The sequence below is a fragment of the Salvelinus sp. IW2-2015 genome, linkage group LG33 (assembly GCF_002910315.2).
Source record: "Salvelinus sp. IW2-2015 linkage group LG33, ASM291031v2, whole genome shotgun sequence".
NCBI lineage: Eukaryota > Metazoa > Chordata > Actinopteri > Salmoniformes > Salmonidae > Salvelinus > Salvelinus sp. IW2-2015.
The window spans coordinates 21,668,489-21,689,817 of NC_036872.1; the positions used below are offsets into that span (position 1 = coordinate 21,668,489).

Sequence of the window (21,329 nt, forward strand, 5' to 3'; positions counted from 1 at the left end):
GGGCTTCTCCAAACTGTCAGTTCTTCATTCCCTACCCATCTCAAGACTTCCACAGATAGTTTATTAAATACCTTAACCAAGTTACCTGGAAACAATCTCAGGAAAATATGACATACAAGAGTACAACAAAAATGTCTTCACTTCAATAATTTCAGGTAAGACAGCCTAAACATGATAGGCAAACKAAATGGGGCGCTGGGTTAATAACATGCACACAGACTACCTGTTAAATTATAGTGCCAGCAATAAAAGTTTTAGTAAGAGATTAGTACATTAAAGGATTTTAACAACTARAGATACATGCCTTTCCTTTTTTGTTTCCTATGAACAGAGACTTTTGAAAACTACATTGTAAATGAGAGCACAGAACAGGTAAGGAATTAGTACATCTGCAAATAAATTATTTGTACAACTGCCATTTAAGGTAATATTCTGTAAAGCGAAGCATTAGTCTTTCACTGTTTGGGAACAAATATCGTTGCATGTTAGCTGCCCTGTAAGGGACGCAAACGATTTTAGTGGCATGTTGACATCTGAAGATACCTTAAGAGGAAAGATTCACCCATTCTGAATGTTATATTGCTTTTGTGCATCTGATGCAAAACGCATCATACCGGCTGTATTTCTGCCTGCTTGAACGGCGAATAGCCAAGATAAACATGAAATTACCCCAGGATTCGATAGAATATCACTCTAGATACACAAAAATTATATTCAAAATGGGGGGAAATTATTTTCATTGTTGTAATACATAATCTAACACATCTCATATGTCAAGCTCTTGCATATACTTTTTAAAAACAAGAAACATAATTCACAAGCTGGGTTGTTTTAGCAGTTAGAAATACTAAAAACTCAGAACCCTTTTCTCAATTCAGAACAAAATAATTTAGACACATATGTTACGTCTTCTATAAAAACACCTTTTCCAATCTAAAAAAAGCAAGCCGAAATTGGTCACTCACACTTTTTCAAAAGGAATATCAATSAATCATTGTTCAAAGGATGGTAATATGGAGTTTGGGGCCAGTCGAAGGAGCCAGGGAGATTAAGGCGTTCTCACAAAAAGTGACAAGGAGAATGAGGCCATGGGAGTGATTAAAGGGGAGTCAAACACAGCACAATATCTGCCATTTCTTCTCCTCAAGGACCCAAGATGGCTTTCCATACAAAAGACAGTCATTTGATTACTTTTGTTTTTCCATAATTTTCACTTTCTGAGAAGCATTTTGGCAAAGTCTGAATTGGACATGGGCTTGGCCTGTGCTTCAAACCCAGCGTCTCCGGATGCACCCCCTGTGGGTTTAGGTGCAGTCCCATTTTCTGCTTTACTTTCTGATCCAGRCTGCCGATGTAGGGAACGAGGGATTAGTGAGAGCTGGGTTCTCCCTTTTCCCCTCCTGAAAAAGAAAACCAATGGAATCAAAGCTCTCATTCACATGTATATATTTATTCTGTGAACATGTGTGAATAGCCAATTTAAAAGGCAGCTTATGTTTAATCAGTTGGAGAAACATAGCTAATCGGATATTTGTAATGAGTACTATCGTGAGTACTATCGTTGTTAGAAGAGTATTATTACTAGAGTGTTGGAAACTTACGATCCATAGACCATAGCCCGTGGCATCATGGCTCCCATGGGCCTGCTGAAGTCAGGCTTGTCGGCTMCAGTTCTGCGAGGTGGGTTGCTAATGGCAACAGAGAGTGTGTGTTCCTGTAGTACCGTGCCATCCAACTTCACCACGGCCTGGGAGGCCTGAGCCTCATCTTCAAACTCCACGTACGCCAGACCCTGCAGAGACACGCCACAGCAGCACATTAGGGCAGCAACTCACATGAGAGCTATCCATTTTACGTATAAGTCAATGGAGCTTCTACATGTATGATTCAAATGATCTGTTTGGATGTTTACAAAGATTACACATAACAAATATAAGTTACTAACTTATTACTCAACTGGAGAAATCAAGAGCAAATTAATACTCTAAACCTAACATCTGGATGGAGAAAAATACTTAGCCTCCCAGCCCCAGACCTGTACAGCCTAACCTCCCAGCCCCAGACCTGTACAGCCTAACCTCCCAGCCCCAGACCTGTACAGCCTAACCTCCCAGCCCCAGACCTGTACAGCCTAACCTCCCAGCCCCAGACCTGTACAGCCTAACCTCCCAGCCCCAGACCTGTACAGCCTAACCTCCCAGAGTTATGCCTCCTAACCTTGGGTTTGCCTGAGCGGTTGGTGACCAGGCGGATGTCTTTGATGGTGCCTTGATCATTACACAGCTCCTCCAGCTGCTCCTTGGTGCAGGAAAAGGGCAGGCCCGAGATAAAGATCTTGTGTTTCTCCAGGTTTGTGTTGTACTTAAATACCTAGAGGAAGAGACATGAAAAGAGTAACTCACTATCTATATGGTGAAACCACCATTCCATTCATCCACCCCTAAATCAAAACTAACTGAACAAAAATATTWAAAAACGCAACAGCCAACAATTTCAAAGGTTTTACTGAGTTACAGTTCATATAAGGAAATCAGTCAATTGAAATGAATTCATTATGCCCTAATCCATTGATTTCACATGACTGGGAATACAGATATGCATATATTGGTGACAGATATCTTTTTTTTAAAAAAGGTAGGGGCGTAGATCAGAAAACCAGTCAGTATCTGGTGTGACCACCATTTGCCTCATGCAGGGCAACATCTATTTTGCATAGTTGATCAGGCTGTAGATTGTGGCCTGTGGAATGTTGTCCCACTTCTCTTCAATGGTTGTGCGAAGTTGCTGGATATTGTCGGGAACTGGAACAGGCTGTCATACACGTCGATCCAGAGCATCCCAAACATGCTCAATGGGTGACATGTCTGGTGAGTATGCAGGCCATGGAAGACCTGGGACATTTTCAGCTTCCAGGAATGATGTACAGATCCTTGCGACATGGGTCCGTGCATTACCATGCTGAAACATGAGGTGATGGCAGATGAATGGCACGACAATGGGCCTCAGGATCTTGACACAGTATCTTTGTGCATTCAAACTGCCATCAATAAACTGAAATTGTTTTCATTGTCCATAGCTTATGCCTGCCCATATCATAACCCCACCATGAAATGAAGCACTCTGTTCACAACGTTGACATCAGCAAACAGCTTGCCCACACGACGCCATACACATGGTCTGCGGTTATGAGGCCGGTTGGACYTACTGCCAAATTCTCTAAAATGTTGGAGGTGGCTTATGGTAGAAAAATMAACATTAAATTATCTAGCAACAGCTTTAGGACATTCCTGCAGTCAGCATGCCAAATGCATGCTCCCTCAAAACTTGAGATATCTATGGTATTGTGTTGTGAGACAAAACTGCACATTTTAGAGTGGAACAAGGTGCACCTGTGTATTGATCATACTGTTTAATCAGCTTCTTGATATGCCACACCTGTCAGGTGGATGGATTATCTTGGCAAAGGAAAAATGTTTACTAACAGGAATGTAAACTAATTTGTGCACAACATTTTAGACAAATAAGCATGTGTATGGAACATTTCTAGGATCTTATTTCAGCTCATGAAACATGGSATCAACACTTTACATGTTGCGTTTATATTTTTTGTTCAATGTAGATGGGTCTCACTCACCTTAAAATCAGGGTTCTTGTTTTTATCCACACAGAGCGATACGAACATTGGCCTGCCGTCTACCTCACGCCGGTCCATCTTCAGGGCCTCYGGCACGGACGTCTTGCCCTCAAACTGTACATAGCAGTACCCTCTGAAGCCCTTGGCAGCATAGACGGGGCGCACTGACTGGACAGGACCACAGGACTCAAACAACTCCTTCAGTCTCTTCTCTGGATCCTCCATGCTGAAGGCCAGGTTGCTGATAAACACACTGCAGTCATCCTTGCGTTGTTCGGGGTTATCTTCCTGGGTCTTCCGTACGGTGGCTGGTGCTATCTGCTGGCCCCTCTTAGCACCAGGGGGTTCCTGTCTGCGGCAAGGGGGAGCTCTCCTTCCAAACAGTCCACTCTCTGTCTCCATGAACTCCTCAGCACCTCCTCCCCTGAAGCTGCCCTGGTTGCCCTCCCCTCGGTGCCTCTTTGGAGGTTGCTCTGTTGCACAGAAGATAAATTGGGTGTAAGGCCCTGCGATAGACTGGCGTCCTGTCCAGGGGGTGTACTTGTACATCAAGCTGCCACACGCTACAAAATCAGGAGATAGCTCATAGGGCAGGAGCCTGTTCCGGCTCAAGGCTACTTACTTACTGTTGCACAGAGGTGACACAAAGCTTTAGCAAACACACAGGATGACTTTTATACTTGCCACTTTGTTAGCATAAGCGGAGACTAAGCAATAACATTCCTATGTAAAAAATAATGAAAGAAAAAAAATGGTAGGATCGTCATGTCGTCTCTCCTTACCCGATTCCCGATGTCTCTCCTTACCCGGATTCCGATGTCTCTCCTTACCCGATTCCCGATGTCTCTCCTTACCCGATTCCCGATGTCTCTCCTTACCCGATTCCCGATGTCTCTCCTTACCCGATTACCGATGTCTCTCCTTACCCGATTACCGATGTCTCTCCTTACCCGATTCCCGATGTCTCTCCTTACCCGATTCCTCCCCCCACTCATCCTCGTTATCCTCATCCTCTGCCTTCCTCTTCTCCCCAGGCCTGCTGCCTTTCTGTCCCTTCTTTTGGTTCTTCTTGTCTGCCTTGGCCCTCCGCCGCTGTTCAGTCTTCTCCTCCTCCTGTCGGACCAGATGGGCCTCTTTCTCTGCCACCTGAGAGAGGGACAGGGATGAAGTTATGAACATGACAGCACAGAAACAGACAGCTGCACAAGCAAAGCGTGTGTTTTTTCCTTTCAATTCTGTCATAAGAAATCTACAACTGTTGCTTTTCAATGTAAAAAAAMWAATAAAATCCCATTCCATCCTCCCCTGCCCAGTATAATCAACGTTCTATGTACACAGGCCTAGCTAGCAGCAGTGTTGTGAGTGTTGCGGGATCAGCTTACCTTGGCCCTCTGCTCGTTTACTCTGTTCAGCCTTGTCTCAGTCTTCTGCACCGCTGCATCCCAGTCCTCCAGAGACCCTGGTGGCGACACAACAAACTGCACTGAAGCACTCACCTTACTCTCACACCATGACTTACCAATTCAGTGTTGTTTTCTACAAAACAGCCAATCAATACCCCCAACTGATACCTGTCCACTTATTCATGGCATTTCCATCACAAAAAAGACTCACCCTCAACCCTCTCAAAGGTGAGCAGGACCTCACACACATGCTCAGGGTAGTCGGAGGTACACTGGACGGCCCTGTGGAGGGCTTTCCTGCAATGGAGAGCATCTCCGTACGACCTGCAAAGAGTCAAACCATATCACAACCACCATCAGATTTGTCATCGATACATCAATCTCTCTAGCCATCAAATCAACAGTTCACAGGTGACCACTAAATACCTCCCTGACCTCTCCAGGTTATAGTGGCCTCACTGACCTCTCCAGGTTATAGTGGCCTCACTGACCTCTCCAGGTTATAGTACTCCAGCCACATGTTGGCGAATTTGGCATTCCCTTTTGTCATGATGCTGTCCCACAGTTCTCTAGCTTTCTGAATGTTCTTACAATGCAGGGCCTGGTCAGAGAGAGGAGGGAGAAAATTGTATACAATCACATTTTAAATTGTATAGATGCAATTTTTGCACTGACTTGTATCTGCAATGAAAGAAGCAAGTGAACAAGACAAGTTTGTCATGATCGTCACCCTTACCTCTATCTTTGCCCAGACCTGCATGATGGTACAGGAAGGGTCTCCACTTTCACTAAATCCTAGACAGGAGTAATACACAGTGGTGAGTCTCCAACACAAACACCAAGATGAAGAGTACTGTACACAGGCCGCAGGTCCACTTACTCTCTTCAACATCCTGTTTCATATAGTCTAGAGAACGGGTGAAGGCTGCCCGCAGCTCCTCCAGCTCTCTGCTTGACTCTGGAAAATAAACACCATTATCAATAGAGGACTTCATTCATCCATACATTTGACTTTCTCCACARCACAAATATGATCTTATTACTTATGTTACTTTGCATTACCCAATGTTAAGGTGCTTTCACCTTTGCTGAAATCGACACGCCTCCTCAGGTAATCGAGGTACGCTTCCCAGATATTAACATAATCTGTAGCTTGTATGAATCCGGCATTCAGGGCCTTTTCAAAAACGTCTGTGGAGGGGAAAAAAAATAGATGGTCTTTCATGATTCCACAGTCCCAGTACCAATAATAGGAGCAATACAACATCTTTAACCAAGTTCACCCCTTTTCATTGAAACATACATTTCATTCATGTTTAAAATCTCCTTGTTTACATCCACACCATACATGACACATATGAGTGCTGCCTCCATAACCCACCTGTGGTCAAGTGCTTACCTGATATAGTTTGGTGGTCGGCCCCATGCCTCTCCAGGGCAAGCAGGTAGTTCTTCCACAGGCCCATGGTCCAGGGGCAGTTCCTGACCGCACGGTCGTGAGAGGACAGGACCAGGTCTTTGATTTTTAGTTGACGATCCTGAGGCAACAGCAAAAGACTTATAAAACAATCCAACAATCAATCACAACCCACATTGACAAGGAACTCAAAAACCGTGAATCTACAGTCATTTCTACCAGAGTGATAAATGACTTCTTTGCTAGAKAGGTGAACCTGTGGGATAGCGTTCATTTTCCATCATAACGCTGCACAAGGAATATTATACGGCCCAACACCATTAGGCAAAGTCATKATTTGATTCATGTGTGGAAGCATATAATGCAGTTAAATCGCACCTCCATCAATTTAATCACTTCCTTTAGTATATGCAGAAGGCCAAAACTTGGCTTTTAAAAGGAGCCTAATGGATCACAGGTTTGGAACAATAAGATTCAACTTTTGTTTCTTCATTAAACTGGTGAAACGGCCAGGCTCTGATGAATTACTGGATGTTGTCCGTGTTTAAGGTTGCGATCTCAGCATCTTATTACCATCCCATTAAAGCAATTAAAAGGCCATGAATAAATTTCAGGAGCTGCTGGAGAGAGCGAGAGACGGCTGGCTGTGAGTAATTAAAATGAGCCCAGTGCAGCATGTCACCCGGTGCAGTGGAAGGGGGGTYGTGGACACTCACCAGGTACTTGGTGTACTTGGCCCACATGTCTGGTACCAAGCAGTTCTCTGCCAGTGCCCGCTCAAAGATGATCTGGATCCGTGCCGGGTCACCCTCCTTTTGCTCATAGTCAATGTAGGTCTGATATTCTACTAGCTTGGGTGGCTCGGCTGCCATCTGAAACACAAACGTTGGCATGTTAAAGGCATTGAGCAGATGACCATGTCTAGCATACAGACTCGCAATGATTTCAGAGGTACACGTAGGAAAAAGCAATCAATTTGCTTAAGCACATAATGCTTAAAATGACACAAAACGTTCCTACTAATCTACTGCTACTTTCTAGGCAGTGCAATCAGAATTGAATGCTTCAAATCCATTGAAAATCCTTCAGTTCGCGCCCAGGCTCTGTCGCAGCCGGCCGCGACCGGGAGGTCCGTGGGGCGACGCACAATTGGCCTATCGTCGTCCGGGTTAGGGAGGGTTTGGCCGGTAGGGATATCCTTGTCTCATCGCGCACTAGCGACTCCTGTGGTGGGCCGGGCGCAGTGCACGCTAACCAGGTCGCCAGGTGCACGGTGTTTCCTCCGACACATTGGTGCGGCTGGCTTCCGGGTTGGATGCGCGCTGTGTTAAGAAGCTGTGCGGCTTGGTTGGGTTTCGGAGGACGCATGGCTTTCGACCTTCGTCTCTCCCGAGCCCGTACGGGAGTTGTAGCGATGAGACAAGATAGTAACTACTAACAATTGGATACCACGAAATTGGGGAGAAAAGGGMGTAAAATTCKAAAAKAAGAAGGGGGAAAAGAAAGAAAATCCTTCCAAAACAAACAGCATGGTACAAAATGTCCAGGGTAGAATACAATCTAGGTAAGTACCAAAGTCTCCTCATAAGGCTTGCTCTTCTCCATCTGTTGCAGGGCCCTCTTGAACTTCTGGGAGACTGTATCAGACACCCCCTGGTCAGACCACTCCTCATACTCTGCATATGTTCCTTCCATGTCTGTAAAACAGCAGTTATCATTAGGAGAAACCCTTTTCACATTCTAAGTGTGGCTTAAAATGAAGGTGATTATATAAAAGAGCATCATGTGCATTTATTACAAAAAATTTAAAGGGAGGAACACCAAAAGGTTAAAATCTCATTCAGAAGGATATTGGCTTTAGACATTTTGAGTGTGTCCTCATTTTACCAATAACACACAGCCATGTAAATGCTTCAGCCTGTTCGCTTTTTCTTTGTGCCATTATCTTGTGGAGGTAGAAAACAGTGACTGACAGGCCGTAGATAAGGAGGGATTATACACTGAGCGTTGGCACCATGGTTGGCACAGGTCACAGAAGCGAATGCCTCCYGTGGCCTTTCAGCCGGACCAGAAAAAAGGCAGCAGACAATGCCAGACCATCTGGCTCTCTCTTGGCGAGTCCTGCGCTTGGATGAAAGGCTGGTCAGGGACCACATTACTGGGCCTGGTGAGAATGAGTGCTTTCTCTGTAAACCTCTATCGAGTCTTTGAAAAGCAACATAGTAAGAGAAATCAACACTCAGCAACTCTCCTAGTGGCTGGTGACTTTAATGCAGGAAAACAAATCAATTTTACCTCATTTCTACCAGCATGTCGCCTGTGCAACTAGACGGGGGGGGGAACAAAACAAACTGAGCTAAAGGCTAAAGCTGCCGTTTTCAAGGAGCGGGACACGAACCCAGACGCTTATAAGAAATCCCTCTACGCCCTCCGACGAACCATCAAACAAGCAAAGCATAAATACAGGACTAACATCTAATCCTACTACACCAGCTCTGACGCTCATTGGATGTGGCAGGGCTTGCAAACTATCACGGATTACAAAGGGAAACCCACCTACGAGCTGCCCGGTGACACGAGCCTACCAGATGAAATAAATGCKTTCCATGCTCGCTTCGAGGCAAGCAACACTGCCTCAAAGCTCTCTGTAGCCAATGTGAGTAAGACCTTTAAAACAGGTTAACATTCAAGGCCAGACGGATTACCAGAACGCGTACTCAGAGCATGCGCTGACCAGCTGGCAAGTGTCTTCACTGACATTTTCAACCTCTCCCTGACCCAGTCTGTAATACCTACATGTTTCAAGAAAACCKCCATAGTCCCTGTGCCCATAAACACCAAGGTAAACTGTCTAAATTACTATCGCCCTGTAGCACTCACATCTGTAGCCATGAAATGCTTTGAAAGGCTGGTCATGGCTAACATCAACACTATCATCCCAGACCTACTCCAATTTGCATACCACTCCAACAAATCCACAGATGACACAATCTCTATTGCACGCCACACTGCCCTTCCCAATTGAACTAGGGTTGTCCCCGACTAAATATGTTTTCCCATATATAGACACACCCTATGTGTTTAAATAAAATCATCTTGTCTGAAGCRTTAAGTACAATGTGATTAATAAATTCACACAAATGACTCAAGAGGGAGCCAGAGATCAAGATAGCCTAACCAGAAGAAAAAAAACTGTTGCCGAACCACCTCCTCCCACTGCTGCTGGCCTTCGCAGATTGTGCCATTATGCTCGGTAATAGTCTACACCAGGGGTTGGCAACCTTTTCCATTTGGACCAGTGGTGGGAAAAGTACACAATTGTCATACTTGAGTAAAAGTAAAGATAACTTAACAGAAAATGACTCAAGTAAAAGTCACACAGTAAAAAACTACTTGAGTAAAAGTCTAAAAGTAATTGGTTTTAAATACACTTAAGTATCAAAAGTAAATGTAATTGCTAAAACGTACTTACAGTGCCTTTGGAAAGTATTCAGACTTTTTCCACATTTTGTTATGTTATTTTAAATTGATTAAATCGTTTTTTTTCTCAACTCAATCTACACACAATACCCCATAATGACAAAGCAAAAAAAGTTAATAATTGTACGCAAATTTATTTAAAAAAAATGAAATGTACATAAGTATTCAGACCCTTTACTCAGTACCTTGTTGAAGCACCTTTTGCAGCCTCGAGTCTTCTTGAGTATGACGCTACAATCTTGSCACACCTGTATTTGGGGAGTTTCTCCCATTCTTCTCTGCAGATCCTCTCAAGCTCTGTCAGGTTGGATGGGGAATGTTGCTGCACAGCTATTTTCAGGTCTCTCCAGAYATATTTGATCAGGTTCAAGTCCAGGCTCTGGCTGGGCAACCCAAGAACATTCAGAGACTTGCCCTGAAGCCACTGCTGCGTTGTCTTGGCTGTGTGCTTAGGGTTGTTGTCCTGTTGGAAGGTGAACCTTCGCCCCAGTCAGGTCCTGAACGCTCTGAGATAGGTTTTCATCAAGGATCTCTCAGTACTTTGCTCCGTTCATCGTTGCCTCGATCCTGACTAGTCTCCCAGTCCCTGACGCTGAAAAACATTCCCACAGCATGATGCTGCCACCACCATGCTTCCCCGTGGGATTGTGCCAGGTTTCCTCCAGACATGGACCTTGGCATTCAGGGCAAAGAGTTCACCCTTGGTTTTATCAGACCAGAGAATCTTGTTTCTCATGGTCTGAGAGTCTTTAGGTGCCTTTTGGCAAACTCTAAGCGGGCTGTCATGTGCCTTTTACTGAGGAGTGGCTTCCGCCTGGCCACTCTACCATAAAGGCCTGATTGGTGGAGTGCTGCAGAGATTGTTGTCCTTCTGGAAGTTTGTCCTATCTCCACAGAGGAACTCTAGASCACTGTCAGAGTGACCATCAGGTTCTTGGTCACCTCCCTGACCAAGGCCCTTCTCCCCCGATTGCTCAGTTTGGCCGGGCGGCCAGCTCAAGGAAGAGTCTTAGTGGTTCCAAACGTATTCAATTTAAGAATGATGAAGGCAACTGTGTTCTTGGGGACCTTCAATGCTGAAGAAATGTTTTGGTACCCTTCCCCAGATCTGTGCCTCGACACAATCCTGTCTCTGAGCTCCACAGGGAATTATTTCGACCTCATGGCTTGGTTTTTGCTCTGACATATACTGTCAACTGTGGGACCTTATATAGACAGGTGTGTACCTTTCCAAATTATGCCCAATCAATTGAATATACCACAGATGGACTCCAATCAAGTTGTAGAAACATCTCAAGGATGATCAATGGAAACAGGATGCACCCGAGCTCAATTTCATGTCTCATAGCAAAGGGTCTGAATAATTATGTAAATAAGGGGTATTGTGAGTATGGGGTATTGTGAGTAGATTGCTGAGGAAACGTTTTTATTTAATCAATTTCAGAATAAGGCTGTAATGTAACAAAATGTGGAAAAAGTCAAGGGGTCTGAATACATTCCAAAGGCACTGTAAGTATCAAAATCCCTATATTAAGCAAGCCAGACAGCACCATCTTCTCCTTTTTTAAATTTACGGATAGCTTGTGGCACACTCCAACATAATTTACAAACGGAACATTTGTGTTTAGTGAATCCACCAGATCAGGTAGTAGGGATGACCAGGGATGTTCTCTTGATACGTGTGTGAATTGGACCATTTTCTTGTCCTTTTTATTTTATTTAACCTTTATTTAACCAGGTAAGCTAGTTGAGAACAAGTTATCATTTACAACTGCGACCTGGCCAAGATAAAGCAAAGCAGTGCGACACAAACAACAACACAGAGTTACACATGGAATAAACAAGTGTACAGTCAATAACACAATAGAAAAAAAAATAAGAAAAAAAAGTCTATATACAGTGTGTGCAAATGGCGTGAGGAGGTAAGGCAATAAATAGGCCATAGTAACGAAGTAATTACAATTTAACAAATTAACACTGGAGTAATAAATGAGCAGATGATGATGTGCAAGTAGTGATACTGGTGTGCAAAAAAGCAGAAAGGTAAATAAAAACAATATGGGAATGAGGTAGGTAGATTGGGTGGGCTATTTACAGATGGGCTGTGTACAGCTGCAGTGATCTGTAAGCTGCTCAGACAGCTGATGTTCAAAGTTAGTGAGGGAACTATAAGTCTCCAGCGATTTTTGCAATTCGTTCCAGTCATTGGCAGCAAAGAACTGGAAGGTAAGGCGGCCAAAGCAGGTGTTGGCTTTGGGGATGACCAGTGAGATATACCTGCTGGAGCGCGTGCTACGGGTGGGTGTTGTTATCGTGACCAGTGAGCTGAGATAAGGCGGAGCTTTACCTAGCATCGACTTATAGATGACCTGGAGCCAGTGGGTCTGGCGACGAATATGTAGCGAGGGCCAGCCGACTYGAGTATACAAATAAACATTTCTTATTTATAAATAAATTCCTTGAATGACTCCACATAACTGGGGGGGGCTTCGGTAACAAAACGGATGGCACTGTGATAGACTGCATCTAGTTTGCTGAGTAGAGTATTGGAAGCTATTTTGTAAATGACATCGCCGAAGTCGAGGATCGGTAGGATGGTCAGTTTTACGAGGGTATGTTTGGCGGCGTGAGTGAAGGAGGCTTTGTTGCGAAATAGGAAGCCGATTCTAGATTTAATTTTGGATTGGAGATGTGTAATAGCTGGAAAGATTTTTCAAATAGTTCCTCAATGTAGCCTATTTCAACTAAAATATTGAATGCATTAACAGAAATTACAATAACCAAACAAACATTGTAGATTAGAAATTATGGGCATTAAATGGTACATTTACTACATGTAATACTGGTGWGTCATCCGCGTCCTCCGCAATGGATTAGTTCACTGAGACAGGCGKCAATCAAGACGTGCCATAAAACGTTTTTCTTTTGTGCAACTGCTCAACTAAAAAAATTATTGAAAGACCAATAGCCTATCGAACAAACAATCGACTAAATGGGGTCAGCCCTAAAAGAAACACATACGTGAGAATGCTGTTCATTGACTACAGCTCAGTGTTCAACACCATTATGCCCTCCATGCTTATCACTAAGCTAAGGTTCCTGGGACTGAACACCTGCCTCTGCAACTGGATCCTGGACTTCCTGATMGGCCCGACTCCAACACCACCATTAATTTTGCCAACGACACAACAGTGGTGGGCCTGATCACCGACAACGATGAGACACCCTATAGGGAGAAGGTCAGAGACCTGGCAGTGTGGTGCCAGCACAATAACCTCTCCCTCAACGTCAGTGAGACAAAGGKGCTGATTGTGGACTACAGGAAACAGAGGGCCGAGCACACCCCCATTTACATCGACGAGGCTGTAGTGGAGTAGGTCGAGAGCTTCAAGTTCCTCGGTGTCCACATAACTAAGGATCTATCGTGATCCAAATAGACCAGCACAGTCATGAAGAGGGCACGACAACTGGTGGCTAAAAAGATTTGGCATGGGCCATCAGATCCTCAAAAAGTTCTACAACTGCACCATCGAGAGCATTTTGATGGCAACTGCTTGGCATCCGACCGCAAGGCGCTACAGAAGTTAGTGCGTACGGCCCAGTACATCACTGGGGCCGAGCTCCCTGCCATCCAGGACCTCTATACTAGGCAGTGTCAGAGGAAGGCCCAAAAATTGTCAAAGACCCCAGCCACAGACTGTTCTCTCTGCTATTGCACYGCAAGCAATACCAATGCACCAAGTCTGGAACAAACAGAACCCTGGACAGCTTCTAACCCAAGCCATATGACTTCTAAACAGCTAATCAAACAGATACCCGGAATACCTGCATTGACCTTTTTTTGCACTAACTCTCTTGCACACACACTGGACTCTGCCCACACAATCACACACACTACATACACCCACACACACATAAAATGCACATACATGCATAATGACGCCACACACACCTTTCACACTCACCACATATGCTGCTGCTAGTAACTTTACCCCTACCTATATGTACAGTACATAGCTACCTCAATTGCCTCATACCTCTGCACATCGACTCGGTACTGGTACTCCTTGTATATAGCAATGTTATTTTCTACTCCCTATATATAGCCATGTTATTGTTATTCAATGTGTGACTTTTCATTTTTTTGATCTCATCTTTAAAATCTGCATGGTTGGAAAAGGACCTGTAAGTAAGCATTTCGCTGTTAGTTTACACCTGAAGTCTATGAAGCAATTGACAAATCAAATTTGATTTGACATTGCACTGGCTCGCTACGACTCGGTCCTGAAAAGGTCATTGCGATGGGTACCTCCTAAGTGTGCCATAATAGCCTCTCAAGGACATGTTATTCCATCCAACCAAATCCCCCCTCCCCCCCCATACCCTCTGTACAGCATCCCCTCCAGAGTGGAGCAGGGAGAGCCTTACCCAATAAGGGGATGGCCAGCTGGCGGCGGAACAGAGTGTGGATGCGTTCGAGCTGAGCGTTCAGAAGCGCCTGCTGCTCGCAGGTGGGGACACTGCCAGGGGGAGGCTGAGCAAAAAAAAGAGATAGAAAACTGAGACAAAATCCAGCAAAGAGCCTAGTTTGTGTAATATCAGATTGCGTTCAATCATGCTTTTTCAACATTTCTGCCCAATACTGAAGATACAAGGAAAATCTACCATCATTAATTTAGCAGATGGTCTTATYCAAAACACCCTAAGAAATATAGACATGGGGAAATATAGAAAAATGAGCAGCATGTTGCAGCTACTAAAGATCATTATTCTTCAGGGGCGCTCACCTGAACAGTTGCCAGTATGACGTTCTCAAACTCCCTGTAGGCCTCCCACACAGTAGCCCCTTTGGTCATGTGCAGCCCCACGGCTGTCAGGGCTCTCTCGAAGATGTACCTCACCTTCTCCATCCCACCAGGCAGTCCCATGCCCCCGATAGAGTACTGGGCATACTCCAGCCAGATTTCAGGGCCTGAAGGCCACACACGAATTTCAATGTTTACTTTACAATAACATCACATTATACAGAATCGTAACACAATCCAATAAGTAGGGACAGAACTCACAGATATAATCTTTCACAGCCATCTCAAAGAGCTRGTAGACTTTCTCCCGGTTCTGCTCCTCCTCGGTTAGGCGGATCTCATCCTTGAGCCAGTCCAGCCATATCTCTGCAAGAGGACAAGTCAGATTTGTATACAGTTCAATAACATTCACTATGTTTACAACAATGAAACCATCACTTTTCACAGTAATGGTGAAACAGTAAACCTTGTTCCAAATTACTGAATCATCACCATACATAAGACTTCTTCACACCAATTAATCACAAAAGAAGCAGCAGACCTTGCAACAAGTCTTATATTTAACCTAGTCTACCACATAAAGCACATCAGCTCAATCATAAAAGTGGCCAAGCATCAAGTCTGCTGCATCTCCAGAGGCCATCAGACACCAACCTTCAGTCAGTGGGAAGAGCTCACTCATCTTCTGCCTTGCCTTACGCAATGGAGGCAGTTCCCCCTCCTGCCTCAGGAGTTTTATGAGGTCCACATGACAGTTGTAGTCAAAAGCATTGATGGACAGCTGAAAGTCAGAGAGAGCATAGAAGACGAGTCAGACCAACAACCTTGTGTGTGTATTTACAGATGTTTTTGGTTTGCAAACAAATATATAATATGTAAGTGAACTAATTACTGTAATGAGTATTGCTTGTGAAATCAACCAGATATCTTGACTTTTAAATGTTGTTGCTGACTGGCTAGCTAGCTACCTACCTACCTACCCTTCTCAACTGCAGCCCGCCGAAAGGGCGCGTGTTTAGTTTGTAATACAACTGCAAGCACGTTGGCTGGTATTATATTCACACGTATTATATAATTGTGGCTGGGTAACATGCTAGTTGACTAGATAGTTACATAATGAGGCATCAACTAATAGCTAGCAAACTATTAGCATGCGAGCTAACGTTYGCGAAGTAGCTAGCTAGCTTTCTTGCAGTACAAGCGGTGCAAGTCTGCAAACAAGCCAACTTGTTTGTGATGTGTTTACTTTTAAATCAATGTACCAAACAACGATGTTAGCTGGTTGACATCAAACGTTATAAATGGCTAGCTGTAAGTGTGGATTAAAATAGCTAGCTAGGTTTCCATTCATTTCTCAAACAGTTAGCTTAGCTAACGTACCTGCTCCTCCAAACGCTGAATTTCGGCTTCATTCTCTTTATCATCTTCTGACGAATCGTCGGAATTTTCGATTCCCATACCCTCCTCTWKATCTGAATCCATTTCTCTTTCCATCCCTGTCTCTTCCTCCATCTCTTGCAACTGCGACTCTTCTGCGTTCCCCGTTGCTGCCATGTTGGAACTATGTCTGCCTGGTAACAGCAGTGAGAGCTGTCCAAGGTAGAGCCTGGCTGGCAAACCCACCCCCTGATACTACAATGCTAAATTCGAAACGTCACGTAATCTGTTACCTACATGGCAAGAACACAACCATATAACTATGTATTAATATTACTTGGACAATAACAGCTATAACCACCATATATTYCATTTGCTAAGATTCCTCCTGAAAAGAGCGGATACCGAATGTCCCASCAATTAAAGAGGGACTCCTGTAGGGCAATTTTAATGGCCGACATCCCTGTGCATGCATGCTGTGCAATGATGAGAAGAAGCACATAAGCAGCCTATTGTACTGTTATGCACTTCGTCGTACATATCATGTGAGTAAAAAACWAAGTGGGAGATGTAGATCTATTTGTTCCTATACGTCTCAGAAGTAATTGATTCCTGTTTATATGCTAATGTGGCAAAATGCTACGTTACATTATTGTGCAGATGAGACTTAATAGACATGTTGCAATTGATCAGAATTTGTTATTTTGAATGCACAAACAATTTGTTGTTTGGGGCCACAGCACAGCATACTGCCAAAAATATTTGAAACAGCAGACAACCGCCTTTTCTTCTCGAACGCAAAAAAGTCGAAACTGTCATGTGTTTGTGTGACGTTTTGATTACGCTTCTTCTTTGGTTTTTATGACGGTCCACAAACAAATATTATAGGTGCATGCTGCCACCRACAGTGTTGACTGTATATCASCCTACAATTCTGTAGATGTAGTATGAATTAATTACACTTTGTAAAAAAAAAAATCCCTACAAACTAACCATACACCCATTAAAACCTAAACACTATTCCAGTACTTTGGCCCRATCTGATCAAAGACTACAGTACGAAGATAGGCAGAAACTTCCCGCTTTGAGGATAACAAAGTGCCACCGACAAGTCCAGCTACCAAGGACTGTGGGGTCTCCTTCTCRGTGGCCAACGTGAGTAAGACATTTAAACGCGTTAACCCTCGCAAGGCATGCGCAGACCAGCTGGCTGGTGTGTTTACGAACATATTCAATCTCTCACTATCCCAGTCTGTTGTCCCCACATGCATCAAGAAACCACAATTGTTCCTGTATCCAAGAATGCAAACTGAACTAAATGACTATCTCCACGTAGCACTCACTTKTGTCATCATGAAGTGCTTTGAGAGACTAGTTAAGGATCATATCACCTCCACCTTACCTGTCACCCTAGACCCACTTAAATTTGTTTACAGTCCCAAAAGGTCCACAGACAATGCAATCGCCGTCACACTACCCTATCCCATCTGGACAAAAGGAATACCTATGTAAGAATGCTGTTCATTGACTACAGCTCAGCATTCAACACCATAGTACCCTCCAAGCTCATCATTAAGCTCGAGGCCTTAGGTCTGAACTCTGCCCTGTGCAATTGAGTCCTGGACTTCCTGACGGGCCGCCCCCAAGTGGTGAAGGTAGGAAACAACACCTCCACTTCGCTGATCCTCAACACTGGGGCCCCACAAGGGTATGTGCTCAGCCCCCCCTGTACTCCCTGTTCGCCCATGACTGCGTGGCCAAATAAGAAATCCATGACTACTGTTGATGGGGGTCATCTAATTTTGGAAACTTAATCATCAAGTTTGCAGACGACACAACAGTAGTAGGCTTGATTACCAACAACGACGAGACAGCCTACAGGAAGGAGGTGAGGGCTCTGGGAGTCTGGTGTCAAGAAAATAACCTCTCACTCAACGTCAACAAAACAAATGAGATGATCGTGGACATCAGAAAACAGTATATCATGTAGCTGGACAAACTCGGACCTGGCGAGAGCTCCTTCAGTGCGTGAACTTCCTTACTCCTTCAATCGTGGTGAACCAGGTGGAACAAATCTTTCCAGCAGATCCACGGCCGGCACCTGGCTCTGCGTTGTCTTTAGACGCGTTGAAAGAGCATTTATAACCACAGCCGGAACTTATCTTGTGTATCAGGTGAGCTGTGCAAGTCCAAGCCCTCCACACAATTGATGAAAACAGCGGTAAGCCATAATTAGCCATGCTTGGCTAGACTGCTTAGACGTTGCACCTGCTAATGATATCTGGAAAACACAGATCTTAACCTTAACTTTGATAGGACCGTTCTTGGCAGTGTATTTATAACTTCAATGTTTGTTTGTGGGTATAAGGAAAAGTTAAGAAGAGCCAAATCACTTGTTACAAATAACTTTGTTTTGAAAATGTTTAGTATATTTAACTTTGATGAAATCTTAGTTAACCAAGTTCTGTATTCGTAACATAATGTATAGTGCTAAAAAATCTTGCTAAAAAATGTAAGAGTTGTCTGCTTAAAAGTAAAATGTAGAAAATTAAAAGTATTTTTACTACTAAGAAATATTTTTGAAGTGTAATTTGGCCTAAAATATGCAAATTTAGAGAAAATATTACGATTCTGCTCATTTGATTTAAAAATGTGTGGTTTCTATTTGGGAAACATTGCTTTAAAAGTGGAAACCTTGTGTTTATGGTGGCAGAAATGTTGTATTCTTGATGTGGATGAAGGTTTTGTGTATTTGATGGCTGTCAACTTCAAATAGTAATCTTATATTGTACTCTTGTGTTTTGAGTTTTTCACCTGTCACTGCCAACCAAAGAATGGTAAATAAAAGACAAAACAACTGATTCCATTGGCTTGTTTATTGATGAAATCCCAGTTAAAATCTTCAATGTGGAGGGACTGTCCTTTTTCAAGTGGGGAATTGCACAAGAAGAGTCAACTTGATCAATCACTGGACAAACCGAAATGGTCCATCCACACAGACAGTGTAGTGAAGAAGTCGCAACAGCGCCTCTTCAACCTCAGGAAGGCTGAAGAAATTTGACTCGTCACCTAAAACCCACAAAACTTTACAGATGCATAATTGAGAGCATCCTGTCGGCTGCATCCCGCCTGCGTACGGCAACTGCACTGCCCACATCGAGGGCTCTCCCGAGGGGTGGTGCTGTCTGCACAACGCATCGGCCGGAGGCAAACTACCTGCCCCCTAGCACCTACAGCACCCAATATCACAGGAGGCCAAAAGTACATCAAGGACAAACAACTACCCGAGCCACCTGCTGTCACCCCGCTATCATCCAGAAGGCGAGGTCATACAGGTGCATCGAAGCTGGGACTGAGAGACTGAAAAACAGCTTCTATCTCAAGGCCACAGACTGTTAAACAGCCACCACTAACATTTAGTGGCTGCTGCCAACATACTGACTCAACTCCACACTTTAATAATGGAATTTATGGAAGTTTATGTAAAAATTGATCACTAGCCACTTTAAACAATGCCACTTAATATAATGTTTACATACCCTACATTACTCATCTCAATGTATATGTATTATACTGTACTCTATATAATCTACTGCATCTTGCCATCTTTATGTAATACATTATCACTAGCCCTTTAAACTATGCCAACTTTATGTTTATATACCCTACATTACTCATCTCATATGTATAATACTGTTCTCTATACCATCTACTGCATCTTGCCTATGCCGTTCTGTACCATCACTCATTCATATATCTTTATGTACATATTCTTTATCCCTTTACACTTGTGTGTATAAGGTAGTAGTTGTGGAATTGTTAGGTTAGATTACTCGTTGGTTATTACTGCATTGTCGGAACTAGAAGCACAAGCATTTCGCTACACTCGCATTAACATCTGCTAACCATGTGTATGTGACAAATAAAATTTTATTTGATTTATCCTCTGTGATTCACGTTCCATTCCTGCGGTACAATTGACAACCATGGCCATGAACGCCAAAAAAACAACCTTACTAAATGAAGCACATGCTATTCCTGTCCCTCAATTCAATGGGATTTATTGGAATGGGAAACATATGATTACATTGCCAAACAAGTGAAATAGATAATAAACAAAAGATAATGTGCTCTGTGCTCACTCTCTATTGGCCTCAAGCCTACTCACAGGGATCCTCTTRGGATCCCTCACCCTGGACCCATCTTCATTTGTTACTCTCTTCACTGCCTCAGCATATAATACCTTCTGCACTACTCTGATCCTGGCAACCTCAACCTGCCTTTCACTCTACGGACACCTCTGCTCTCCAAAACCATGGGTACCCTTACAGGTTACACGCACAGCTTTTTCCACCGARACTAAACGTTCCTTTGTCATGTCCTCCTGCACACTTCTCACATTAAGGAATCTCCCTCCCACACTGCTGCGATTGATGACACATTTATAACAAAGATTTTAACTAAACCAAGATAGACCACAGCATGTCGTTTCAACAAATTAGTCATAGTGGGCAGAACAAGCAAGGTGGGCAGAGCCAAGCACGAGCTAGCAAAATCCTATTGGCGCCTTCTAGCGTACATCTGTATATTCCATTTGGGAACGCTTCCTCTGAAGTGAGCGTGTGCAATAACTCAATTTGCCTTTGCACTCCAGCTAAACAACGCGATTTTTACAAACTTTCGCAAAGGGTTAAGGCTACAAAACGTAATCCACTCTGTTCATAAGATATTTTAGTTTTGGGAACGGAAAATTGTATTGGGATCAAATGTTTCATCGATGAGAAAATGTTCAGAATGTCGGCCATCTAGTTCCATCTTCTCCCACTGCGGACCAGTGGGCTTCCTTTCACTAATGCGTCACATTTATACATCCAGTGAAATATCTGTCTCATTGTTCTATTAGACCAGATGCTTTTCAACTTTCTGTGGAGAAACCGTACCCATTACATTAGGAAAACTGTTGTAATGAACACTTATGAGAATGGTGGACTGAATTTTCTGYACTTTACTACTTTAAATAATACTTTTAAGATCAATTGGATAAAACAATTCCGAAGAAGACCCACTTCTATCTGGAATTTTATTCCTCATCATGTCTTCTCTACCGTTGGTGGCCTTAACTTCATGTTGTTGTGCAATTATAATATTGACAAAATTCCAGTGAAACTTTCTGCTTTTCATCGGCAGGTTTTCTTGTCATGGTCCTTAATTTA

The 21,329-nt window shown here is 43.6% G+C and overlaps 1 protein-coding gene across 3 annotated transcripts; it reads right to left on the minus strand.

Moving 5' to 3' along the window:
- Positions 1-618: 618 nt before the first annotated feature.
- LOC111957394 (spliceosome associated factor 3, U4/U6 recycling protein) lies at positions 619-16,379 on the minus strand. Of its 3 annotated transcripts, none has more exons than XM_023978193.2 (19): positions 16,120-16,379; positions 15,394-15,520; positions 15,001-15,105; positions 14,722-14,906; positions 14,363-14,468; positions 8,027-8,151; positions 7,171-7,326; positions 6,437-6,575; positions 6,121-6,228; positions 5,918-5,995; positions 5,774-5,832; positions 5,529-5,638; positions 5,249-5,361; positions 5,017-5,093; positions 4,609-4,780; positions 3,635-4,107; positions 2,218-2,370; positions 1,602-1,792; positions 619-1,400 (listed from the first exon to the last, which is right to left on the minus strand). In XM_023978193.2, the coding sequence occupies exons 1-19, from the start codon at positions 16,291-16,293 to the stop codon at positions 1,211-1,213; spliced, it is 2,841 nt and encodes a 946-aa protein (XP_023833961.1). In that variant the 5' UTR covers positions 16,294-16,379; the 3' UTR covers positions 619-1,210. The 3 variants fall into 3 exon arrangements, with proteins under 3 accessions (XP_023833961.1, XP_023833960.1, XP_070293116.1); XM_023978192.2 differs by having other exon boundaries at positions 6,100-6,228; XM_070437015.1 differs by lacking the exons at positions 619-1,400; positions 1,602-1,792; positions 2,218-2,370 and adding an exon at positions 2,713-2,958 and having other exon boundaries at positions 6,100-6,228.
- Between the last annotated feature and the right edge of the window lie 4,950 nt (positions 16,380-21,329).